Below are 27059 nucleotides of genomic sequence, written 5' to 3' on the forward strand. Positions count from 1 at the left end.
CAGTGATGAGCAAGACAAAGCGCAGCTCTCAGGAAGCTCGAGTTGAGACAAAAAAATCATATGGTCCCAGATAGTGATAATGCCAAGTACAAAGGGTGACATTAGGAAGGGTCAGGGCAACTGCTTAACCAGTGGGTGATCAGGGGAGGTGACACTGGCGCTGAGTGTTCCAGGCACAGGGACAGCTAACACCAAGGCTGTGATGCACAGACCTGGTTGAGATGATCAGGAAACCAAAAGGTGCCCATGTGGCTGGAGCACAGTGAACGGGAGGAGACACCCAAGGTGGGGCTGGAGAGGTGGGTAAGGGCCACTTCACACAGGGCCTCATGGGACACAAGGACCCTGGATTTTATTCTGGATGGGATGGGTCGTTGGCAGGTCTTAAGGAGAGAAGTGACTCAATCTGATATACACTTTTAAGGGAGCACTCTGACTACTGTATGGAAAGTGGGTTGGGAGACAGGTGACGATGAACACAGGGAGCCAAGTTAGGCTAGTGCAGCATCCAGGAGGTAGGTTGCTTGGATTAGAGCAAAGCAGTGGAGATGGTACTTGCGCAGTGACCACCTCCTCCACCTTTTGGCAGCATGTGGTGCCTTATCTTCCCTTTTCCCCACCGCTGATCACCCGGGGAACAGATGTGTTTGTGTGAACGTCCACCCCCCCCCCACAAGCCCAGGGGCCCAAGGATGGAAACCAGGCTTGGTTGAGTTTCAGGACCATTCAGCACAGGGTGGGTACGCCCATGCTGGGGCTTTAGGGTGAAGGAATGAAGGAATGCAGCCTTGCGTCTGAAGGCACAAAAGTATTAATAACCAAAACAAGAAATCGGTCAGGAGGAAACTGGGCAGATGGCAGGTAGCTTTATGGAATAGTATGAGGTGAAATGACACAGCTGTTACAAGGAACCAGGGCAAAGTACAGCAACTACCAGGTCACCCGGTACAGGCATCCATGTGGGCTGGGCCCTCTAGTCAGCTCCAAGGTGTGGGGCCCCACCAAGGCTGAGACACCTTTGGCAGAGAATGCAGTTACCACTGGTTGTACAACCTTGAGGGGAAGCACCTTTGGAGGAACAGAAAGATCAGAATGGAGAGGCAAGCCTTCCTTGGCAAGGCCGCTGGTCCGGAAAAGAATTTGAAGTAGGCCAGGTGAGGCCTATGGCCTACCTTACCAGAGGCTCAGGCTCAGAAACACCTTCTACAGCAGCAGGGAGTTAGCACGAGGGCTGGGGGGTGGGGGCAAGAAGGAGTGAGGGGGCTCTGCTGGTAGGGCCAAGAAGTCTGTCACAAGCCAGCCAACCTTCCACCTGTCAAGCAACGCAGTGCAGCGAGAGGTGACCTGGCAGACTGAGCTGATAGCTCACTTGCATCTCAACTGTCAATTCCCAAACCACCTCTCTCTGCCTCTGGACCCCCACCCTAGCTCAGGCCTCAGGCCTCCTTCCCGATTAGGAAAATGGAGCAACCTCTTTATCCCTCTGCAGCCTCTACCCATCCAGTCTACTCTCCTCCCTGCAAGAGCTCCCCATTGCCCTTGAGATAGGATTCCAGTTCCTGAACTGGCCCCTCAAATCCACTTGGATCTGACACCACCTACTTTTTTGCTCCTTCTCCTGCACCCATTCAACATGCCTCCATCTGCCAAACTCATCCTGGTCTTTGGGCGTACTACTGTTCCTTCTCCTTGGGATGTCCTCATCCCCGATCTCAGCCTCTGGGAATCATCTAGACTCAACAGAGGCCCTCCTCCTTCAGGAAGCCTTGGCCGGCCCGTGAGCACTCTCTACCAGATCGCCGGTCTGGTGCTCACCTCCCCAGGCCTGTGGACTCACTACCAGAGGGTCAGCACTCCAATGGTGCCAGCTCATGGTCAGCACTCCAGACTCCCTGCTGCCCTGTGCCCAGCCTGGTGTTGGCCACTGAGGACAAAGATATACAATAGAGTCCCTGCCATCAAGGAGAGCCAGCATGCTGAGAGGCAGCTCCCACACACAGATGCCCAGCATACGGGGCAGACTTTGGGAAACTGGCCACCTACTCCAAGGCTCAGAGGCAGGAGGGAAGGCCTTCTGGAGAAAAGGGGTCTGAGCTGGGCCTCAGAGTATCTAAAGGAAGAGGAGCAGAAAGGGCTTCCTCAGCAGAAGGAAGGAGCAAAGGAAGGAAGAAGAGAAAGGGCAATGTCTAGCAAAGCAGGACTTCATCGAAGGCAGGGCGCGGGGGAGAGTGAAGTGCTGGGTGTGCAACACCCACGCGGAGCAGCCTGTGTCCATCCTGTATGATGGGAACCAGGGCAGGTTTGGGAGCAGGAAACTGACATGGCTGGAATCGGGCTCTAAAAGGTCAAGGCTCCAACCCCCAGTGCCCTACAGTGACGGCCAGAAAGTACACAGACTAGAAACCATTTTTTACTCTTAGTGGGGCCTTGCCTATGGCATACCCACTGGCTGCCACATGGGGAGGGGTTTAGGGCAGAGACTGGGGACCAGACTGAGGGGCAAGGTCCAGACTCAGGGGGTCTTGGCTTCTTGGAAGGGGGCGTGGGGAGGCAGCCTCTGCCCCAAGTGAACGTTTCCTCGCAGGATGGCAGCTGTGCCCTGACCAGGCTGGACGCAGATCCAGTGGGTCCTCTGGAGCCGGCTGGGTGGCCGGGCAGGCAGCAGTCAGAATGGCTGCTTTTCAGGGGTCATCAGTCGTTCCACCTCCCGCATAAACCGCAGACACAACTCTTCCTGCCAGGGCAGAGCCACACACTGCACGGCCACAGGCAGCCCCATGCTCTTCTTCATGGCCTGCAGGGGACACAGGGATAAGAATGGGAGGCAGCAAGGCAGGACCCCACCCCAGGTCCAGGAAGCACCACAGATGGAGAGAAGGGGCAGCACAGCAAGCCCAGCCCCATCCTTCAGGGTCTTGTGTTAAGAAAGACAGACAAGGCCGGCTGGTGTGGCTCATGGTTGAGCGTCAACCTATGAACCAGGAGGTCATGGTCAGGGCACATGCTCAGGATGCAAGGTTGATCCCGGGTGGGGGCGTGCAGGAGGCAGCCGATTGATGATGTTTCTCTCTTATTGATGTTTCTATCTCTCTATCCCTCTCCCTTCCTCTACTTCTAAGAATCAATAAACACATATTTAAAAAGAAAAGAAAAGAAAGACAGACAAGACCTACATGTGCTTATCTATTTCCTCCGCTGCAGCTAGAGTTAGGGAAAGGGTGAGTCCAGAAGAGAAACCTGAAGTTGGCCAGGCCAATCCCCATGACCTCACCTTCCACAGCACCTTGTCCCACGTATCTCTAAAGTAGCCTCTGCAATGCTCCATTTGGGCCTCATCCTCGAGCGTCACCATGGTGACAGGCACCACCCCCGCTGGGAAGTCCCACTTGAATAGTGAGGAGGACAGGGAGCTCATTCCCTCCCAGGATATCCCATCTTTGCAGCCAGCCAGACTATGAGTCGCCTAAAAGCCAGATCCTCCCCAGGGCTCCTCTTCTTCTACTTCCCAGCAGCCTGGCCAGGCCCAGGGCTGAACGCATAGAAGAGAAGGGATGGGCGGGGCTGTCAGGGGCATGGTGGCGAAGCAGGCCTCACCTGTGGCCTTGCATGGGGCATTCAAGTCCATAGCAGGGCCCAGCATGGGCGTGAGCAGCACATCCAAGTCCAGTGCTCTCCACTGGGTGATCACAGAGCTGCGGTACACCTGGGGAGGGTACCAGCACAGCGGGTGAAGCACTCAGACCCAGCCCAACCCATAAGCTCTTCAATGCAGGCACTGTGTGGCTGGGGGCTGGGGTGGCTGGAGGCTGGGGTGGCTGGGGGCTGGGGAGCCACAATGGGAGGGAGGTCCTCAGGGCACACAGGCAGGGCTGCTTTCAGGGGAAGTGATTTCCCCGCCTCCTACAGGAACTGTAGACACCATTCTTCTGGCCAGGGCAGGGCCACATAGTGCCTGGTGACAGGCAGCACCGTACGGAAGAAGAGGCGTCCGGAGTACGAGCCCTGGGCTAACCCAGCCCCCAAGGATGTGCATTTGGGCAAGTGAGGGTCAGAGAGCTGGACCCGAGCAGGCCTGTCCAGGGAGGGGGAGGGGGAATAACAGGCTGCTCCAGAAGACAAATAAAACCAGTGCCCAAGAGAGCCCACTGGCTCCCATTCCCCACCCTAGTCTAGTTCGGGGCTGTGCCTCACCTCGATCTCGTGCTGCAGTTCCCAGAGCTTCCCAGTGGACCTGGCGGAGGGAGTGAAGTCACCAGCCACGATGGTCACAGCCATGGGGATCAGGGGGTGAGCAACATCAGACCCCTACTCTTAACACCTCCCAGATCTCATTCCTGCAGACCCTTCTCAACATTATGGGAGCTCTGAGAGGGAAGCAGTGCAGGGCACAAGTTCAAATCCCTACTGTCCTGTTGAGAAGATCAGGCCCCACGGGGGACTTGGGCTGAGTTACTTAGTGGCTCCACTGCAGAGCCAGGACCAGACCAGGCCTGATTCCTAGCTACCCTTAGGAGGGGGCAGAGCTGTCCAAGGTCCTAAGTGCCCCGTGGTGAGAAAAGGAGCAAGTCCACAGGATGCCAGAGCCTGAAAATGGGGCAGCTACTGCCCTGATTTTCCCGCTCCAGCCACTAAGGGGCAGGCAAGACCCAGTGCAGCTCAGTGCAGTTCAGATCTCTCTGGAGGAGCATCCTCACAGGGTCCCCAGCATCCCCCTGTCCCCAGCCGCACAGCAACTCCTTCCTGGTCCTTCCCACCCATGCCCCAGCCAGGGCAATCTTCTCCCCACCACTCCCATCCTGTGATCTCCCTCCAGCCCCGGCTTTCCAGCCAGACCTGGGCCCCGCTAAGACAACTTGCAGGTCCCACCTGAAGGCCACAGAGGGACTGTGGAATAGACTCCAACTCAAGATCTCCGACTTGAATAGTGTTGGGGACAGGAAGCTCCCATCCTTAGCACTGGTCAAGCTGGAAATCTTGAGTAACAGAGTTGCCACCCTGTCTGGGCCACTTTCAGCCTCAGAAGTCACTTCCCACCTCATTTCCTGTCGGAAACCACTTCAACCCAGGTCTGAGGAAGAGAGAGGCAGGCATCGGGACATGGAAATTTTCTTACCGAGACTTCATGCTGCTGAGAAAGGCTGCCAACCGTGGGAGCTGCAGGACAGACACAGAGTCAGTGACTCAGCTTTGGGCCAGGTGCTGACAACAATCTTCCTCAGGCCAAGCCACCATGCCTCCTCTCTCTGTCCCTCCCCCAGGTCCCAAGTGGCACCCCCTTCAGCATGCAGGACGACTGAAGACCAGAGGGGTGGGAAGAGGAGAGGAGTCTGGGTGGGGGGGCTTGGAAGAAGAGGCCTGCCAGGAGAGGCTGAGGAGAAGGGGAAGAGCCCCAGAAGCTCCCCCTCACCCACCCCATCCCTTCCACTCCCTGTGCCCTCACCAGAGGCTTCAGCACGAAAGCCAGCAATCCTTTAAGCCACTCGGGCAGCTTCAGAATCCACATCAGGTCCCCTAAGCAGGGGTCCACGAAATCACCTTTGCTGGGAGACAAAAGGTCCAGTCCAGGTACTTCCACCCCAGGCATCCCTCCTGGCTTACCCCCACCCACTGGGTCCTCCATTTTCTATTCAGCAACCTTTGTCCATCTCTCTCCTCATCACACGCTGCCAACTGCTGGTCTCCAATCCCTTCAACTGCCTCCATTCAAATGTCTGACTGGTTTTTGCTAATCCTTCAGGACTAGCAGGTCACACTCCTGGCAAACTCAGCTCAGAGCAATAAGGACTGAGGGCAACATCTCCCTGGCCAGAGCTTGATACTGAGGGCACCCCCTGTTGCTGACGCCAGCCTGGAGACACCAGTGGGGCTGTCCAGAGTGGGCCCCCCATGACGCTTGTCTCTGAGGCTGTCCCTGGTTCTAGATCTCAGGGAAAGGTCTCAGGTGGCTGAGCCTGGGCCTCGTTCCATGGCCAGAATGAAACGTAGCACCTTCCAGGAAGCCTGGGCCATCCTCGACCACTGGGGGAAGTCCAGTAAGCCCAGGCGTGTCACCAGAGGCACCTTCGCAGGCCTGTCCTCTGCCTCTGTCAGTCTTTAAAGTCTGAAAACATTCAAGTGGAACCTGCCTCTCTGAACGTGAGCTCTGCAAAGTCCCTTAAAGCGGGTCTGGTCCAACCCACCGACTTGACACAAAACCAAGGTCCTACTCGAAAGGGAAGGATATGGCTCAAGCCAGAAGGGCCTCTTCTCCAAAGAGACAAAAGAAAAGAAAAGAAAAAGAAGAGCCTCAAATCACAGCATGATGTCTAGACCCCTGCCCTCCTGCTTGATCCTGCCCTTATCTCTCATCTTTCCTGACAGTCAGATAGGCCCCTGACCATCTCCTACCTCCCAAAGAGCTCAGCCCAGGGCCAGACCACACATGCTCAGTCCAGCCTCGCCTGGCGCTGGCACCTTTCCAAACTGTCCCTGTTAAGGTATCTCCAGGCTCAACCTGCAGTTGGAAATGCAGCGGGGTCCCTGCCCAGGATGCGTCGTCCTTCTTTGTGTTCAGCTGAGGCCTGTCCCCCTTCTTCCCCCAGGTGGCCTGTCCCTGGGGGTCAAAGCACTCCACTGCTCTCCCTGGGTCTACCCTTGTCCTGATTCCACCGCAGACCCCGAAGACAGTCATCACTCACAAGTCCTGTAGGAAGCTGCCGCCGCCATCACTGAACAGCCCACCGGTCGATAGCGTCTCTAGAGCGTAGGGTATGTTGCTTGGCAGGAAGGGAACCAGCTGCAGGATTGGAAGGTATGAGCCCCCACCCCTAGAAACTCTTGGGTCTGTCCACCCCCGTGCTGCCCAGATGGCCCTGAGGATGGACTGGACCAACTCTGCCGCACGGTAGCTCTCACTGCGGCCACAAAGGTGGCCTTACTTGCCGGAGCCACACATGAACTGGTCTGAGATTAGCAGACCAACACCCACTGGCCCACCTTCTCAGGGCCCCGAGAACCTACGGGCAGCTGTGCACCATGTGGTGGATGAGGCCTCCCAAAGCCACCATCACACATCCCTAGCACGGGGCTGAGTCCACCATCAATTACTTACCCCAACACTCCTGATTAGCCCTGTCTACCCTGCTGCCACAGGGACTCAGGTCCCAGCCCCAACCACAAAACAATCCGGGTGCAAGGAAGCCAGGAAGGGGTGGTGGCCACGGGTGGTGGCCAGGAAGGCTTTCCTGAAGGAAGGCCATGCCAGGGCTTCTGGGCCCCTGCAGCCTTACCGTGTGGCCTGCAGCTTTCAGTCTCTGCTTGGTCTCCAGCACGGCCCGCTTCATGGCTGGGGTGGGCATGGTATACTTGTCTGTCACATAATACCCCACACGCAAGGGCCGAGAGCTTGCATAGATCTGGAGACAAAGCACAAGAGTCAGAGTCGGGTCGGGAGAGGGTGGCCCGAGGTGGGGCTACCCGAGATCGAAGCCACCCAGCCTCACACAGCTGCTAGGCTGAGGCCCGCAACCCCTGAAAACAGACTGCCAGCAAGGCCGGCCCTTTCTCAGAAGAACTTCACGATGACCCTGCAGATTCCCTCGTTCATATGAGGAAATTAAGGCTTCAGATCCAGATAACGAGATGGACCCAGAGGGGTGCTGAAACCGGTCCAAGGCCCCCAATGCAGAGTGACAATACTGTGTCCTGTCTGCTGCCTGTGTCAAGAATGCAAGACCTGACTCCCATGATAAACTGTCCCAGCCCTCATTTCCACCGCTCCTCCTTCTCGGGGAGCGGGTCCGTCAGGACATCCTCCTCTGCTGGGGAGGGGAGCTCACGCCATCCAGCCCAGACTTCCCACCTGCCAAGGAGCACCGGGGCCCACTCTCCTGCCCGGGGACCTCCAGCCTTCCCAAGGCGACCTGGGCTGCGTGAGGGAGCGATGGAGCTTGCATTGCTCAGTGTACTGTCTGCATTCGCATGGCTTCACTATGCCACTGTCTGCATCCATCTAACTTGACTGCTCCTGAATGCTTTATACATAAAGTGCAAAGGATTTTCCGTTCTTGAAAGACCCTTCAACTCTTCAACAGAAGGGTAAAATGACACCTTATACTTTGAGACTCTTTAAATCCCTCACCTCAATATCCTCACCAAGCTGTGTCCACCAATCCTAAACTATTATTACATCATGATCCTTACAAACCCCCACATTGAAATACTCACCTTAAAAAACCAGACTTCAAAATCTCAACAAATATCCCCACTTTGCCCCTTCTGTCCCCCTCCACCCTCCACCCTCCACCCTCCCCGCCCTAGGCCACTAAGGTTCTGTTGGGGCAGCATTCTCCCTCACCACAGAAACTAGTAAACTCAGCTTTGTCAGATCCACAGGCTGTTTTGGTGGTATTTGGGGAGCCAGCTTTCAACACCGCCCCCAGATCCCAGCTTTCTCAGACTGTCTGCCTTTAACTGTCCTATTCAGCCTACATGCCAAGCATCACAAAGGAGGTTGGGGATATGGACACAAATACGGAAGAAAGGCTCCTGTTTGCTGCGGGTCAAACACGGAGGAGGCACATCAGTTCTCCCTCAAGTTGTTCTGGTTCTGGGAAGTGGTTCCTCCCTGGCAGCAGCAGAGGCTGGGGCTAGAAGGCTGGACCTGTCCTCAGCCAAGATTGCCAGCTGACATTGGAAGACCGAGTTTCTAAATGCAGGCAAGGGCTCCATCTAGTGGCTATCTGTGGAGCAGCAGCTGACCCTGGCCTCGGGCCCCCAGGGGCTGGTTTTCAGGAGACAGGGCCCCCAAGGCCGCCCACACTGCCTGGGGGCTGCCCTCTGGGCTCAGGAGCACCAGTGACAACTGAACCCACCCGCATCCCTGCTCACCTCCTCCCTGATGGGCGAGGGGGCACGGTGGGGTCCAACCGGAACATGTCCTCACACAGCAGTGCTCGCAGGCACAGCGCCAGACTCTCCACATCCCGGGCCATGGGGCCAACTGAGAGCTGTACTGTCAGGTGGGGAGGGGAGGGAAGAGAGATCACTCGGCTCTGGGGTTGGGTCCAAGTAAGGGGCTGGGCCATGGCCCAGGAGTGTGGACAGAGATAAGGAGGTAGGAGCTCAGACCTAGCGTGGCCTGGGGACCAAACTCTGTCCTCAAAGAAGCAAGGGCAGGGGTGGATGAGGCAAACCCCCACCCCACCCCACCCCCACCACCACCACCACCGCCACCTCCAGGGCACTAAGGGAACCACAAACCTCACCTGCCAGCTGTCCATAGACACAGCCCTTCAGACCAATCTTGCTGGATAAGAAGCACAAGATAATTGGGAACAAGAAAGAGCCAACCTCTGTCCCACTCCTCACCCACACTGTAGCTCGGAACTCTTACCACGTGGCAGCTAGGAACCAGGGCCAGTGGAGCTGTGGCACTCCCTCCCAGAAAAACCCCAGGCAGGGAACCCCTGCCAGGAACCCAGAGAGGCGGGAAGCTAGGCCAAGGTCACACCACGAGGGGCCCAGAAGCTCCCTCCACCCACCTCCTACACCATACCTGAGGCGGTTCCCTGTAGGCTTGAGGCCGCAGATGCCACAGAAGGAGGAGGGAAAGCGGATGCTGCCCCCGATGTCAGTGCCTAAGCCCAGCAGGGATCCTCCAGCTCCAATGAGGGCTCCTTCTCCCCCTGAGGAGCCACCTGGGCTCTTGGAGGGATCCCATGGGTTCGCGGTCTTGCCGAAGAGGGGGTTACTGCAGTCATAGCTGGAGGAAGCAGGGATGGATCGGCCGTGTCACCCTGGCACAGGTGACCCTGCCTCCTCCCCACACCCATGAGACCCAACCTGAACATGGACTGGGGCACGTTGGTATGCACGAAGGGCACGGCGCCCTGCAGCTTTAGCACCTGCACCACCACGCTGTCGTACTCTGCTGGCACCCCCTCGTTCACGCTCAAGCCCAAGGTCGAGTCCTGGCCCTAGAAGGAAGGATGGACACCGAGACATGGCTGATGAGTCAGGGCCCTTCCAGCAGCAGAGGGTCCACTCCCACCACCCTGTCACAGGCCAAGACAAAGCACACCGAGGTGCCCGCTCAAGGCCTCTGGACCTGACATTTCCTCTGAGGGCCCAGGGTAACTAACCCAGGACACAGAGCCGGCTGGCAGGGATGGGGGGAGTTGAGGCCTGACGCCAAGGCAGGGCATACCTTGTAGCTGAAGCACTCCTTGAGGCTCACGGGGACACCGTAGAGCAGGCCCTGTTTGGGGGCCTGGGACAGCTGAGTCTCACAGTCTGCCAGGTAGTTGGTCACACAGTTGGTCTCTTTGTTCACTTCCCAGGCCTAGGGGAGGCAGAAATGGACACAGGGCAGAGGGAGGCTGGCCTTTAAAATACACACAACATAAAACTGGCCTTTTGAATTATACTCAGGGGAAGGGTAGCCATGAGCACAGAGGATAATTTAGGGCCCAGCATCCATGTCACTGGGGACATCTGGCCCCAGCCTCACCCTGGCTGTCTCTGGCCTTCACCCCCCCAGAGACGGAGAAAGAGAGTCGTCCCAGGGGCAAGGCACAAGCAGAGCACTCGAAAGAGCAAGATACTGGCGTCAGAAGCCCCCCAGAGGGAATGAGATGACCCTTGGCCACTCTCCTCCTCCTTCAAGCCACACCTCTGCCCAGTGAGGCAGTCAGGGCAGATCCCCATCTCAGACCACACTGCAAGTCACCACAGTGCAGGGCTAGACCCAGGCTCTCACCTCCCAGAGCCCAGCACACGCTCCTCGGCCCCAGGCCTGGCCCACATCTCCCCCAGCTAAGCTTCCCCTCTCCCAGGAGCTCTTGAGTCTGATAATCAAGTCACATGGAGGAGTCACTGACTCATAGTGAAGGGGGTGGGCACTTGACTAGAGTAAGGACACCCTCACTGTGGCTGGCAGCCACTAGGCCTTGCTGACACACACTCAACAGGGCCCTACAGGAGGGAAAGGTCAGGGAAGAGTGAGGTGCAGTTTAAGTAAATACTCTTGTTCCTGTGAAACACCTGAGAAAATGGGTGTCGGTCCTGTTACCACACTCAGGCTCATGAAATCTGTCTCCGGGCTACCCAAGGCATGAAGGTAGGAAGCCAATCTGTAACCAGAATGCTTTCCTGTGATCTCTTTCTTTTTTAAAAAAATAATATTTAATTGATTTTTTACAGAGAGGAAGGGAGATAGATATAGTTAGAAACATTGATGAGAGAGAAACATCCATCAGCTGCCTCCTACACACCGCCTACTGGGGATGTGCCCGCAACCAAGGTACATGCCCTTGACTGGAATCGAACCTGGGACCCTTCAGTTCTCAGGCCGACACTCCATCCACTGAGCCCAACCAGTTAAGGTTCCTGTGATCTCATTCAAGAAATCATTCAAAAGTCACACTCATAAAGCACAAACATATTTCAAACACATTTCTTGAGCACGTACTATATAAAAGACATGGCATCCAGCACTAATGTGCAAAGACAAATAGGAAGTTCTGTTGCAAGAAAGCTCACATTTGCCATGGGAAAGAGAAAGACAAACTAGGCCCTATAATGCGATGAGAAATGTGCTATTAGAAAGTGAACACAGTCCTAGCCAGTTTGGTTCAGTGGATAGAGCATCGGCCTGCAGACCAAAGGGTCCCAGGTTGGATTCCAGTCAAGGGCACGTACCTTGACTGCAGGCTCCTCCCCTAACCCAGGCCCTGGTCAGGGCTCCTGCAGGAGGCAACCACTCCAGACGTTTCTGTCACATTGATAATTCTCTCTGTCTTTCTCTCTCTCTTCCACTCTCCCTAAAAATCAATGGAAAAATATCCTTGGGTGAGGATTAACAAAACAAACAAAAGAAAGTGAACACTAAAGAGGAAACCTAACTTGGGCTGGGAGGGGAGGAGGGTCAGGGAAGGCTTTGGAAAAGGGGAGTCCTCTAGGCCTGAAGGCTCAGCTACGGGAGCTTGTTGTGCCGAGCAGGGCAAAGAAGAGGGAGAAGAGCCGTCCGGCAAAAGGAACTCCACACAAGCCAGCACAGAGCATGCCAGGCCCTTGAACCGCCAACAGCTGAGCTACACTGATGCCCCGAGCTCCAGAAGGCTTTGGGCAGAGAGGATGCTGGAGACAAAGGCGGAACAGAATCAGAGCCTGAAGAACTGGAGCCTGAAAGGGATCTGTCCAGGAGGCTGGTGCTTGAGCGTGGAGGGAGACAGTGCTGGAGGACCAGGGCGGCTGAAGAGGGGTGGGGACAAGGGGTGGGCTAGAGTGAGCCATAGGAAAGGAACAGACTAGACTTGGTGACCAGTGGGGTGGGGGCCGGAGGGAGAGGGAAGTCTGGGCTGAAAGCCAGGTTTCTAGCAAAGACAACATGATCAGTGTCCCCTCCTCCTCATACACAGAATCAGCCTCTCTCTCTCTCTCTCTCTCTCTCTCTCTCTCTCTCTCTCTCTCTCTTTCTCGCGCGCGCGTGCTCTCTCTCTCTCTCTCTCTTTCACACACACACACACACACACACACACACACACACACACACACACACCCCTCTGGCTCCTTTCCTCCCTGGCAGCCCCTAGCACTGTGGTCCCACAATGGCCCTCAGCAAGATAAACTCCAGGCCAGGTTTCCCCCACAGCCTGTACTGAGAGCAAAAGCTGGCCAGCCACCCTTACCTTTCCCACATAGGTGAAGACTGCAGCCTGGGGGGACAGCTCCCATTGTGTAACTTCTGTACCAGTTGAGGCAGAGTCAGGGCCAGCAGTGCCTTTGAGTCCAGGTCGGGGTTCTGGGGAGACACCTCAGATCAGTCCTGCTCCCTGCAGGCCCTACATGCTTGCAGCAGACACCTGGTCCCATGTCCTCAAAACCCCACATCTACTAAGCAGATGCTCACCTTCACATGCCAATCCACGCCAGACATGCCCATCCACAAATCTGACACCGTGACACAGCCATTGCCACCTTGGACAGTGCAGATATTATCTCTTCAAGAAGTTTCCTGAACAGACACCCAGGGAGAAGCCATGCCCAGGCTGATTTTATTTAATAAATAAGAACTTATAAAAATTAAAAACCTAGGCTCTGTGAAAGATGAAATGACAAAATGTACACTGGAGGGTAATATTGGAAATCACATTTACATCCAAGTGGTAGAATGTGAATGCACACACACCAAAAAAACTCAAAATGAAAACAAACAATCCAATTACAAAGTAGGCAAAAGACATGGACAGGCACTTCTTGAAGAGGATATACAGATGGCAAAATCAAAACCATAGTGAGATAGTAAGGCTCATATATCAGAACACCTCACACCAAGTATAAGAACAGTCCCAAATGCTGATGCGGATGTGAAAAAAACAGTCATGCGGGCATCGTGCATTGATGGTGGTGATAAAAATGGCATGCCCACTCTAGAAAACAGTAATTTCAAAACACAAGCAAACAAACTACTATAACAAGAACATGCAATTATTACACATCCCAGAAACCCAACCCAGGGCATCTACTCCCCCCGACCCTCCGAAATGAAAACGTGTGTCTTCCAGACTTGACTCAGCAGGCCTGGGATAGTCAGAACCTGCACATTACAGAGAAAGGTCTGACGAGCCTGGCTCTAGGAGGAAACCTCTGAGCCCTTAGAATGTCCTGGCCCAGGAGGATTATTAAACCACCCTCAATGGCTGCCTACTGTGTGCCAGGTGCTGCGCTGGTGTGCTCTATGTTTTTATTAAATCGACTACCGTTCCCCTTGCGCAGAAAAGAAACCTAGGCTCAGAGAGGGGAAGTGCCTTGCTTAGGATCATAAGGGCAAACTCCAGTTCTCGGCCCACTCAGCACAGGCTGCCCACTGGCTGTCCACCTGCTCCTGGCCACCCAACCAGCAGGGGAGGGTGAAAACAAGAAGAGCCCATGCTGCGTGGTTAGGCTGCCGCTGAGAGCCACGTACAGAAGAGGATTTCTTCATTCATTCCACAGAGATGGTGCCTACTCTGTACCAGGTGCCACACTAAGCAGGGTGACACCAGTGAACAAAGAAGGCATGTGCATGCTTTGGGGGGGTTATACCAGGTGCAGGTTGCGAGTGAGCAGATAATAAGTTAACAAATAAGACATTTCAGATAGTGAGATATAATTTAAAGAAAATAAAACTGGGTGAGGGAAACGGGCAGCATACAGGTAGAGGGTGGTCAGGGAAGAGCTCTCTGAAGGAGACATTTGATCAAACGCCTCACTGCCAGGCCTCAAAGGCTCCTAGAGTCCCTGGGATCAGCCCCTACCCGCAAACACAGTCACTTCCTCCTCCAGGGCACTGGACTAATTCATGAACAGGGGCTAGAGGAGATCAGAGCCACAGCCACCAATTCTCACCTCTATGGTCTCCTGCTCTTTTCTCTTTTTTTAATTAAATCTTTATTGTTCAGATTATTACATTTGTTCCTCTTTCCCCCCCCCCCATAACTCCCCTCCTCCCAGTTCCCACCCCACCCTCCGCCCTCACTCCCCACCCACTGTCCTCATCCATAGGTGCACGATTTTTGTCCAGTCTCTTCCCGCATCTGCCACACCCCTTTCCCCCCACCCCCAAAGAATAGTCAGTCCATTCCCTTTCTATGTCCCTGATTCTATTATGATCACCAGATTATTTATTCACTTGATTCTTAGATTCACTTGTTGATAGATGCATGTTTGTTGTTCATAATTTGTATCTTTACCTTTTTCTTCTTCTTCCTCTTCTTAAAGGATACCTTTCAGCATTTCATATAATACTGGTTTGGTGATGATGAACTCGTTTAGCTTTTCCTTATCTGTGAAGCTCTTTATCTGACCTTCAATTCTGAATGATAGCTTTGCTGGATAAAGTAATCTTGGTTGTAGGTTCTTGGTATTCATCACTTTGAATATTTCTTGCCATTCCCTTCTGGCCTGCAAAGTTTCTGTTGAGAAATCAGCTGACAGTCGTATGGGTATTCCCTTGTAGGTAACTGAGTTTCTTTCTCTTGCTGCTTTTAGGATTCTCTCTTTGTCTTTTGCTCTTGGCATTTTAATTATGATGTGTCTTGGTGTGGTCCTCTTTGGATTCCTTTTGTTTGGGGTTCTCTGCACTTCCTGGACCTGTAAGTCTATTTCTTTCACCAGGTGGGGGAAGTTTTCTGTCATTATTTCTTCAAATAGGTTTTCAATATCTTGCTCTCTCTCATCTTCTGGCACCCCTATAATTCTGATGTTGGTATGCTTGAAGCTGTCCCAGAGGCTCCTTACACTATCTTCGTATTTTCGGATTCTTTTTTCATTTTGCTTTTCTGGTTGGGTGTTTTTTGCTTCTTCGCATTTCAAATCTTTGACTTGATTCTTGCGCTCCTCTGGTCTGCTGTTGGGAGTCTGTATAGTATTCGTTATTTCAGTCCGTGTATGCTTACTTTCCAGTTGGTTCTTTATCATAACATCAAGGGTCTCATTAGATTTCTTGAGGATCTCACTACATTTATCGGCAGCTTCTAGACAGTTCTTAAGAGACCTTAAAAGTGTGGTTCTGAACTCAATATCCTCCATTGACAGTTTTGTCCTGTTTCTTTGTCTCCGCACTTTTTATGCTTTCTTGGTGCACCCCCTAGTGGTCTTTGTGCGCAGTCTTGTTGTAGTTAAGCCTTGATTGTTGTTGGCAATACTGGGGGTGATTTGACCTCCAGGCTAACTAGCTATGAGAGTCCGCTGTGTCTGCAGTGGGAGAGCTTCTGTGCTGGATCTCTAGGGTGGTGCTAATCTAGCGTTTGCCTGAGGCTATCCGGCAAATGGCTCTGCGCAGGGCTTGGGCGGGGCAGGTCCCCAGGGATCTACAGGGCAGGCCAGAAGGAGCAGTTATGGCTGCTCTCAGTCCCGTCCCTAGGGGCTCTGCCTCACAGAGTCCCAGCAATCGCTGCAAACCTCGGAGAGAAAGCTGCCTTCGAGTTCCAACCAAAGCCAGACAGTCCTGCTTCTCCCGTTTGAGTCTGGGTCCCTAGAGACTCACCCAGATATGGAGCTCAGAGTCTGAAACACCCTCCTGATTGAAAACAACAACCGCGCCCTCCGCCGCCAGCCCGCTCCGTGCGCACTCCGTACCTGGGTATTTCACTTCAGCACTGCGCCTCCTCTGAGTCTGGGTATGATATTCTCTTTCCTCCTAGTTGTAGAATTTCCACTCAGCCAGCCTTCCTGTGGTTCTGGATGATGTCCGTTCCGTCTTTTAGTTGTTTTTTGAAGTTGGTCTCCTGCTCTTGTCAAAGTCTTCAGGGGCCTCCCTGTTGCCAAATCCCACAGGAACTTCTCCTTTTCATTCTGCTCCATGTCTCCCTGACCACACACCAGCTTTCTTCAATTCCCTCCTGGCCTGCAGATACCACCCTCTCTGATTCTCCTCCTGGCCTTTGGCTACTTCTGTCATCCACTTGGTCCGTCAACAAACATTTTCTGAGCATCCTCTGTGTGTCAACAACTTTGTTAGAGGCTATGAAGTTAGAAGTAACTAAGATAGGCAAGTCCCCGCTTTCAGAGAGCTTACATTCAAGAAAATAAACAAATAAACAAGTAATAAATAGACCACAGTGTAACAAAGCAAATAAACAGAGTGCGGTGATGAAACAGCAGAGAACTGACCCAGATGGCCTGGGCAGGCCTCTCCAGGGGGTGACATTTCAGCTGTGATTTGATGGATGAGAAGGTGCCAGACAGAGACTCCTTGAGTTTCCCTTGGGGCACCTCTTCTTCCCTCTCTGGTGCTGGGAGAAGTCATTCACTCTGGTGGCTCTCTCGGCTCTCCACCTCCCCCAATGACCTCCCGTTCCTCCACCCAGCCTGACTCAACTGAGCTCAACCCAGTCACAGGGCTATTCCCAATGGTGCCCACCCCTCCGTGTCCTTCCCCCTGAGCTTGCTCCCCTACTTTCCACCAGCTCCCTCTCATCCTCCTCCGTGTATACCCTCACTCAGGGAAGGGTGCTGCATCCATCCAGGTGCTCAAGTGAGAAAACAGGAGTCAGCCTGGACTCCTCCCTCACCCTCCCACCTGCATCCAATCATCACCAAGCGCCATAAGCAGCTCTGGAAAATGCCACCTCTCCATCTCCTCTACCAAGATCCTCACTGGTGCTCATCCCTTCTCTCCCAGGTCACCCAAGGGACCACCTAGCTGGCCGCCCTGCCAAAGTCTTATCACTCCCACCCACTCTTCCTTTTTGCCTGCCCAGATTGTGCAAAGCTCAACCAGGGCTTGCCTTTCCCCTTAAAACCTCCTTACACCACAAGCATGTTCCGGGAGGTGCTTCCAGGCACGATCCTGTCAGACTCCGCTGCACCCCTCAATGCGACACCACCACTCATACCCTCCACATGCACCCATCATACAGCACCCTTCCCTTAACTTGTTAAACAGATACAATACTTATTTGGGATTTTTTTTTTTTTTTAAAAATGGATTCATGATTTCTCTATACACACTAAATAATCCCTGGATTTTTTTTCACATGCAATACAATTCATTTACTTTTACAACTTATAATTCATTCGAAAGGCTTAACTTATTTGTTGGTATAACAGCTCTATTAGTTCAAATCAAGACATCACATGTTCTAGCTAGCCCAGCATGATGATGCAACAATTAGCTCTTCCCTAGATATTTTTTTAAAGGCATACAAAATAAGCCCAGTTGTCATGGCTCGATGGTTGAGCATTAACCTATGAACCAGAAGGTCATGGTTCGATTCCCGGTCAGGACACATGCCCAGGTTGTGGGTTTGATCCTCGTGTGGGGCGTACAGGAGGCAGCCGATCAATGATTCTCTCTCATCATTGATGTTTCTCTGTCTCTCTCTCCCTCTCCCTTCCTCTCTGAAATCAATAAAAAATATATATATTTTTTATATATTTTATATATAAAATATATATATTTTATATATAATATATATATTTTATAAAGGTATGAAAATGAAAAGTGAACATTCCCTCATCTCTGGGACCATCCTGCCCAGTCCCTCTTCTGAAAACACAACCATAGTTAAAGGTTTCTGATTAACCTTATAGGGGAAAAAAAGTTTATGAAAAACCCACAAAGTATGTAATTGTTGAAATATATTCTATTTTGCACAGAGGGATCATACTATATACACAGTTCTACACCTTACCTTTCTCACTTCACAATAAAAATAGCAAGACTGTTTTTCCCCCCAATTATATAAATATGTGATCATTGTTTTTATTTTATTAATCCTACCCAAGGATATTTTTTTCCATTGGTTTTCTAAATATATTTTTATTGATTTCAGAGAGGGAGAGGGAGAGATACAAACATGAAAGATGGAGAGAATCACTGATTGGCTGACTCCTGCACACCCCGTGCAACCCGGGCATGTGCCCTTGACTGGAATTGAACTGGGACCCTTCAGGCTGATGCTCTATCCACTGAGACAAACCAGCTAGGGCTTTCATTGATTTCTTAGAGAGAGTGGAAAGGAGGGATAGGGAGAAAGAGAGAGAAACATCGATGTGAGAGAGACACATGTATCAGTTGCCTCCCACATACTCCTGGACCAGATCCTGCAACCCAAGTACGTGCCCTTGATCAGGAATCAAACCCATGACCCTCCAGTGCGCAAGCTAACGCTCTAACCCAGTGGTTCTCAACCTTCCTAATGCCGCAACCCTTTAATACAGTTCCTCATGTTGTGATGACCCACAATTTCATTGTTACAAATTGAACATAATTAAAGCATAGTGATTAATCACAAAAACAATATGTAATTATATATGTTTTTCCGATGGTCTTAGGCAACCCCTGTGAAAGGGTCATTCAACCCTTGGTTGTGGGTTCTTGCTATTCATCACTTTGAATATTTCTTGCCACTCCCTTCTGGCCTGCATAGTTTCCAATGAGAAATCAGCTGACAATCTTATGGGTACTCCCTTGTAGGTAACTGTTTTTCTCTTGCTGCTTTTAAGATTCTCTTTGTCCTTTGCTCTTGGCATTTTAATTATGATGTGTCTTGGTGTGGTCCTCTTTTTTGGGGTTCTCTGTGCTCCTGGAGTTGTCAGTCTATTTCTTTCACCAGGTAGGGGAAGTTTCCTGTCATTATTTCTTCAAATAGGTTTTCAATATCTTGCTCTCTCTCTTCTTCTGGCACCCCCATAACTCGGATGTTGGTACGCTTGAAGTTGTCCCAGAGACTCCTTATACTATCTTCATATTTTTGGATTCTTTTTGCTTTTTGCTTTTCTAGTTGGGTGTTTTTTGCTTCTTTGTATTTCAAATTGTTGACTTGATTCTTGTGATCTTCTAGTCGGCTGTTGGATTTCGGTATAATATTCTTTATTTCAGTCAGTGTATGCTTAATTTCTAGTTGGTCCTTTTTCATATTCTCGAGGGTCTCACTAGATTTATTGAGGGTCTCACTACATTTCTCGGCGGTTTCTAGGAAATTCTTAAAATACCATATAACCGTGCTTTTGAACTCTATATCCAGTAGTTTGCTTTCCTCCACTTCTGTCATTTGTGACCTGTTTCTTTTTCTCCCAAGTGATTTTTTTAAAAAATCAGTTGCCTATACTTTGTATATAAGGATTTCTGGTACCAGGAATTAACCAATCAGACACAACCTTATTATGCAATGTGACCAATAAGATGCAACTGTATTATTCGACTTATATATTTATGGTTCAAGACAGGACATTCACACTGGACAGCTATTGTTGTGTTGGCTGTTGTCATTTTGTTGTTGTTGTTAATCCTCACCTGACGATATTTTTTTCATTCATTATTTAGAGAGAGTGGAAAGGAGCAGGAGAGACACAGAGAGGGAAACATCCATGTAAGAGAGACACATTGATTGGTTGCTCCCTGTCGAGGCTTGGGGCCTGGGAGCAAGTCTGCAACCAGAATCAGACCCGGGACCCTTCAGTCTGCAGACCGACACCCTATCCATTGACCCAAACTGGCCAGGGCTGTTGTCATTTTTTAAATTTGACAACCTAAGGTAAAAGCGGTCTGTTAGTGCCGCTGACTGAACCATCAGGTATTGCATGCTTTAAAAATTCAGGGGCATAGAAACGGAGTGGACTGACAATTCTCAGGGGGAAAGGGGTGTGGGAGGTGTGGGAAGAGACTGGACAAAAATCGTACACCTATGGATGAGGACAGTGGGAGGGAGGTAAGGGCAGAGGGTGTGGTGGGAACCAGGTAGAGGGGAGCTATGGGGGGGGGGGGGGTGAGAGGAACAACTGTAATAAACTGAAGAATAAAGATTTAATTTAAAAAAAAAATCCTTTAAGCCCCACATTTAGGGCACAGAACCTGAGAACCTATCTTGCCCTCTGCAGAGCCTCAATATATCAGCCTTTGGTTTTATCAGTGTCCCTGGTCTCAATTCTTTTATATCAAGAAACAAGAACCCAAATTTGTCAGTAACAATTCATCTACTGACTTATTTTTTTTTTTTTTTTTTTTTTTTAAATATATTTTATTGATTTTTCACAGAGAGGAAGGGAGAGAGATAGAAAGCTAGAAACATCGATCAGCTGCCTCCTGCACATCTCCCACTGGGGATGTGCCCACAACCCAGGTACATGCCCTTGACCGGAATCGAACCTGGGACCTTTCAGTCCGCAGGCCAACGCTCTATCCACTGAGCCAAACCGGTTTTGGCTACTGACTTATTTTGTGTTAAAATCAGGTTCATGGTGGGCTTTGAAAAAGGCCAGGAGATAGAACTACAGGTCAGATCCACTTGAAGGAAGTAAGACCAATGGGATTTTGACAAAGAGGGTTGTAATAAATGTGGGGAAAGGCATTCGAGATAAAATTACAAATGCCAAGGCACAGAGGCATGAGCAGTTGAACTTTCTGTGATATTTTTCCCAGCAATAATATTCTATTTAAAGTGCTCCCCCTTGTAGACTTGAAAACAATGGAATCAACCTGGTATTCCATCACCAAAAAAGAATAATTCAGGGAAAAGAACGGGTTGCATGCCGGGTTTCTTGTCGCAGCATCAAGAAGGATTCAGGAATCTGGAAAAGGCGCTGTGCGTAGATGACATAGGAATCCAGAGACTAATAAAGAATCTGGAGATGAGATATAATTTTGAAAGGCATTGGGGGTCAGAGGACCTTCAGCTAAAGGAACTGAAGACTCCCTCCTTGTCCTGGACCCTTGCTTTTATTAACACAATGTGTCCTAAGGCAAGGTGGAGATAATACACTTCAAAGGGTAAGGTTTCAAAGGGTACAGAAGCATTGTCAGTTTGGGGAATAGCCTATGGCTGTACAGGTATTTGGCCAGTAGGAGGCAATGACATGTAGATTAAGATGCCCTTTAACTGTCTGGCAGCCACAATCAGTTTCCTATTCAGGTTTGGGGAAATGCCTTTAGCCATTCCCAACAGGTGACTACATGTGTGACTCAACCCTGTTGAGTCCCCAAGTTTTTGATGAAACTCTTGAAAGTATGACATGCTGGAATTGGTTCCCGGCAGTTGCACCCGGCTGGGTGTGGCTCAATGGTTGAGCACCGACCTATGAACCAGGAGATCACGGTTTGATTCCTGGTCAGGGCACATGCCCAGGTTGTGGGTTCCATCCCCTATGGGAGGGCATGCAAGAGGCAACCGGTCGATGGTTCTCTCTTATCATTGATGTTTCTATCTCTCTCTCCCTCTCCCTTCCTCTCTGAAATAGGTAAAGATATATTTTTTTAAAAAAAAGAAAGATTGCATTCTAGGGTGAATCAAAATGGCAAACCACATGCACACACTGAACCAAACCAAGATGGAGGAGACATTATAAAGAGGCAGTGGAAGTTAAGGGTAGAGGGAGTTGTTGCAATGATAGAACTCTGTTATAAACATAAGGTTCTTCCAGGTAAGGCTATCCAATAACCAAGTGCCAGAACTCCTTCCATAAGCCCCGGCTCCTCCCACAGACCCTCCCAGTTATGTCTTGGTTAAAGTCTATGTCCTAATTTTAATGCTCTCTTCCCTCTAGAATGGATATCAAAACTCATTTAGGAGGCAAATGGACAAATAGTTGTTACAGGTCATTAAGCCTCACTTTGTCAACAGAGAATTACCATAAACATGCCTTACTCCAGAGTTGTTCTAGATCTAGAGAGATAACTATCTTGTAATGACTCAGGAAATGTTTATGATTCTCCCCTCCTCCATCACTGCCTTGGAATACACGCAGGATCTGGGCTCCCAACAAGCTTTGGAATCCATCAGGGGGGAGCTGTACTACAAGCTGCTGGACTCTCCTATGGCCTGCTTACCTCAGTGCCCCTTGCCATTCAGGGCGGGGCAGAGAAAGCCTCAGGGGAAGGCTGCTGAGACAGCCTCAAACCCCACCTCCCTGTCATACAGTGACTCCAGAGCCAAGCAGAGGGTGTGTTAAGGTCAGGGAGGCTCAGGCGGGACTGACTGCAGCCCACCTCCTACCTGCCCCAAAGGCCTACAAAGCTATTGTCATCAAGATCTCAACCCTTGGCTCATAGCTCAAAACAGTAAGACTCCTGAGGTAGCTCTTCCTTTCTTCTCCAGTCTTTGCAAAGCCAAAAGGTAATTTCCTGGCTTCCCCTGCTGGCAGAGCCAAGCTTTGTGGTTTTGAGGTCAAGCTCTCTGGCTCAAAGGAGGGTGTGTAAACAGCTCTTTGTATGTCAAGGCCAAAACTTCTGCCCTAGAAAATCCATTTCTTAGAATTAATGAGAGGTGGCCTCTCCAGAGGGAAACTACTAATGCTCAGAGTTGAAGTGAGGGAAGACCCTCCTTTCAACCACCCCACACTCCTGCCAGCTGGTGGGTTCTTTGGGACTGGGAGAGGAGCTCTGTGGGCAGACACTGTGGGCAGATTCCTGCAGCTGTCCCACACAGCATTTGGAGCTGGCAGAACTTAGAGGGCTGCACAGAAGGACTTGGTGGATCCCTGAGTGGGGCACCTAGGAGCCCGGGCAGAGAAGGACGAGACAGTGAAGGACCTGTGCTCAAGTAGGGGGAGTGACCAGTTTGGATTGAACACCCTGGTCTCCCAATCTGAGCCTGGGGAACTCTAAAATTGATGGTAGATTTTTCAGCCAGCTTGATGAATGAAGGCTGGAACTAAACATATTTTGATTTCAATAAATAAACAAATATGACATATGCTGGCCCATGAATGGTATGGAGTGAATTCATCATCTAGCCAAGACCTCACCACAATGAAGGCCATACCCTGGGCCTGTCCGGTCTCCTTTCCTAATATCTCTCCACTGCTCCTCTCCACTGGAATGAGGCTGGAGAGCCCCACTGGACATCTAGGTTCTGGTCCCAGCTCGACTCCAACTCAGAAATCACTTGCTGCATCTGAGAATCTGTTACATGCAATTTTCTGTGACTCCTTCCCAGTCTCCCACCTAGGCACACCCTCCTGCCTCCTGTTGTCCCCATCACCTGGGCCGCCTTCCTACCTGTCAGATGGGAATCCTATCAAAACACATACCCTCACAAACACTCCTGGCAAGTCTTTTCTCCCTCAGCACATACAACTGCCACCGGTTAGCACTTTGATTTCTGTCTCATATACTCGGAGAGAAAGCCCTCTCTTCTAAGCCCCTGCTCCACCCCCAAACACACACTGATCTGATCTAGAGGGAGCTGTTGACAGATCACCCAGCGAAGGGTTGGAACTCAACCTCTCACGGAAGGGGCTTGTCAGGAGCTGGCCACCACAACCTGAGGGGTAGGAGCTGGGGAGACTTCCATTCCAGCCGGGCTCGGTCAATAACCCCGGGTGCATTTGGGCCAGTCCTTCTCTGGCTCCTAACGCACAAAATCAATGAGTGCGAACTGTAAGCTCTCAGCTTTCACTTGGCCATCGCTGGCGATTCCAAAGTCCTAACCCTGGCCATCCTATTGGTTCCCATGCCAGCGTTTTGGCATTCTAATCGGCAAGTGATCTTGAGATTCTTTTGCACGGAGCAAAGCTCCTCTTTGGACCTAGCGCCGTGATGGCCTTCCAAAACTACCCTCCCTGTCTCTTTCCTCTCCCTTCCTCCCCTTGGCCCTGCCTGGCTCAGGAAGAGCACGGGATGCATTTGAGCAAGAAGGGGTTCCGAAAGTTACAAACCTGCGCTGCCCACACACCTGCGCTGTCTCCCTCCCCTCTCCCCCCCACCCCGCTCCGGCGTCCGGGCAGCTGAAAGTGCTGCGGGGGTACTCCCACCCGGCGACCCCCGGACCCCGTCCCCGAGCGTCACCTGGAGCCGGAAGCGCTGCGCCGCCTTGTCCATGCTTTCTAGGGCCGCTTTCTGTCTCTGTCGCGCCCGGGCCGCCGCGCCCGCCACCGGACCAGCGCCGGGCCACCGCCGCCGCCACGAAGCAGCAGGCCAGGGCAGCCCCGGAGGCGCCCGAGAGCGCGGCCCACAGTTCCTCCAGCACCACGATCCCCCGCCGCCCCGAGCTGCCTAGACGACCAGCGACACTAGAATCGGCACTCGCCGGTTTCGCCGCCAAACCCGGCCTGGATCCGCGGGGGAGCCGCGCTCCTCTGCGCGGGCGGAGCGCGAGGAGAGCTGCGCAGCCGCAGACCCGCTCGGGAGCGCGCCGTTGCCGGGCAACGGGCCCGCGGCTGGCGGCGCGCAACAGTCAAGGTCCAGCTGGGCGGCCGGGATGGGGTAGCTCCCGCGTCCTCGCGCCGGGCGTGAGGCTCAGCTGGGGGGACGCGAGGGGCACCCGCTTCCCGAGGGCGTCCTCAGAAGCACGAGCGCAGCGGTTCGGCGCCACGGCTCGGCCCGGTCCCGCCTCAGCCCCGCGCACCCCGAGCCCCAACTCCCTGAAGACCGGGACAGCCGGAGCCCCTGCGGGAAAGGCCAGCCAAGAGAACTGGGAGCGGGGACAGACTGGGCTCGCGGACCTGATTAATGCCCGCAACCAGTTTAGCAGGTTTTTCCTGGAGAACCTGCCACTGGCGGGCAGCATAGGACGCCCACCTCTCCCAGCGGGAGGCTCCTGAGAGGGGCCACCCTGGGGCTGTGCTAGGGGCAGGGGCCTGGCAGAGAAGAGTTACTGAGTGGGCTGAGAGCCTGGGGGGCAGACGGGACGGAGCCCACGGGGTTGGTGTCACCACTTCTCTCTCAATGCGGAGGAGACACACAGACGCTCCCAGCGCCCCCCCCCATCCCCCCTTCGGGCTCTATCCTCCCTTGGTTCCTCACTCCCTCGTTCCTCCTTTCACCGCCACGCTGTTCAGCTCACCCTCCCTGGACAACCCCGCAGCCTGCTCCCAGTTTCCTGCTAGGACAGGACTCTCTGAAAGCTATGCTCCCCACCTTTTCACTTCTTGAGCCCCAGGTCTGTCCCCCAACTCCGCAGCCGAGACAGCGGAGCAGCTCCCTCGGCCCTGGAGGTGAGGGTCCTCACACCAACACTGGGGGGGGGGGGAAGAGGGGGGCACAGGGCTCCCTCTCTGCCGCTCTGGAAGAGACACCCAAGCTGCCTGTGCCTCGCCTGGTGCGCTTGGCTCTCATCGCGGTCTCGCTGTCCCTCCCGGTCCCTCTCCCTGACTCCCTGACTCCCTGACTCCCTGGGTCTCTGGCTCTTTGCCCCAGTCCCCCTCTCTCGCCCTTCCCTCCCCGTCTCGGGCTCCCTCTCCCCCGTCTCTCTCCCTCGCGAGGCCGGGCGGGGGAAATCGCTCCGTCAATAGGCGGATGGCCCGGGGCGCTGCCGGCGCAGACACTCGTTTTTAGAGCCGGTAATTGACTCCTTTCAGTTGATAATTCATGGCTTGCATATGCGCTTTAATGCGGGCGCCCGGGGAGCGGGCCGGGCGGGGCGGCCCTTGCGCGCAGCCAGCGGCCGGGCGGCTGGAGAGGGAGCCGGATTCCGGGCGGGTTTCTGCCGTGGCCATCGGTCCATCCGTGCGCGGGAGAGGAGGGGGCGTCCCCGCTAGGGTCGGTCTGTCGGGCCCTCGTGGGCCTGGCTACGAGACGAGATGGGAGTGCGGTGGGTGGGGTGGAGAAGCCAGTAACTCCCAGCGCCAGCGAGGGGTGCGGGGTCAGGGGGCGACGATAGGCCCACTGGCAGAGCCTTCGAAATGAAGGGGGGTGGGGTGGGGAGCAAGACATGCTGACAGTCCTTCCCCCTGCAGCCAACGGGGAAACTGGGCCTAGAAAGGGGAAAGGCCTTACCCATATGCCACAGCGCAGAAAGGAGACTAGAACCCAAGGTACCCCTTCCCACCGGGGCCTCGCCTCAGCCTTGGTAGGACCACCTGGCCCTGAGGATCTTCCTGTTCCTGAGCTGAAGACCTCTGTTGCCCTCAGGCAGGCTTTCCCAGGAGGACCTGGCTCTTCCAGTGAATGCTGGACAGACACCAGGACCATGCCCGCTTCTCACTCCACAGCAACTCCCAGGTCATCTTCCGCTTGGCCTGCACCTTCTGTGGATCTGTCTCATCCTGAGGCTGTGACAGATGCCATCATTATTTCCATTTTACAGAAGAAACTGAGGCTTAGAGAAGCTGGGAGATTTGCCTAGGGCCGCAGAGAAGGCCGAGCCTGGGTATAGGAGCACCCAGACCAAGCCCTCCCAGGTGGAAGTACTAGAGGGAGAAGGGGGGTCGCAGGGGATATCATGTCCCTGGAGGCCCCATGTGCACCCACACAAGGGCCTCAGAGAGGCCCCTACGCAAGAGACTTAGAGGATGCCAATGCCCTGCCTACAGTCACACAGACCAGGTAGAGGTGATGCTGGGAGGTAGTAAGAGGTTAGAGGTCAGTGTGGAAGCTGGAGTTGGGGAGGAAGGCAGGTGTGGACCCCAAATGTCAGCTCAAGAGAAATCAGACAAATCCCAGCCTGGAGAGAATTCTGCCTCCACGATGGGGTTACTCAGTCCCTTAGCCTGGTATCTGGTATTTTCTCCAGGCTAATTTCAGCCAAAAATAGAATTCCACTCCCTATCTCCTAAAATACGCAAATATTTTACTAAGTCAAAGGACCTGGCTTATTTCTGTGTCCCCCTATGTTTATTTTTTCACCCTCTAGTGTCCCCATCTTCACAATGGAGTTTGG

General features: G+C 52.8%; 1 protein-coding gene across 1 annotated transcript; it reads right to left on the minus strand.

The window, feature by feature from the left end:
- Positions 1–835: 835 nt before the first annotated feature.
- On the minus strand, positions 836–25516 carry LOC132229766 (fatty-acid amide hydrolase 1-like). The gene is given in 19 exon segments (XM_059686233.1): positions 836–2794; positions 3272–3385; positions 3563–3703; positions 4192–4231; positions 5114–5154; positions 5441–5540; positions 6678–6775; positions 7269–7394; positions 8869–8885; positions 8888–8992; positions 9246–9286; positions 9536–9742; positions 9823–9956; positions 10187–10321; positions 12669–12709; positions 12712–12781; positions 24248–24332; positions 24334–24618; positions 25497–25516. Coding segments are annotated over 19 exon segments (1929 nt in total). The 3' UTR covers positions 836–2665.
- Positions 25517–27059: the final 1543 nt, after the last annotated feature.

Source organism: Myotis daubentonii, chromosome 3 (assembly GCF_963259705.1).
Source record: "Myotis daubentonii chromosome 3, mMyoDau2.1, whole genome shotgun sequence".
NCBI classification, from domain to species: Eukaryota; Metazoa; Chordata; class Mammalia; order Chiroptera; family Vespertilionidae; genus Myotis; species Myotis daubentonii.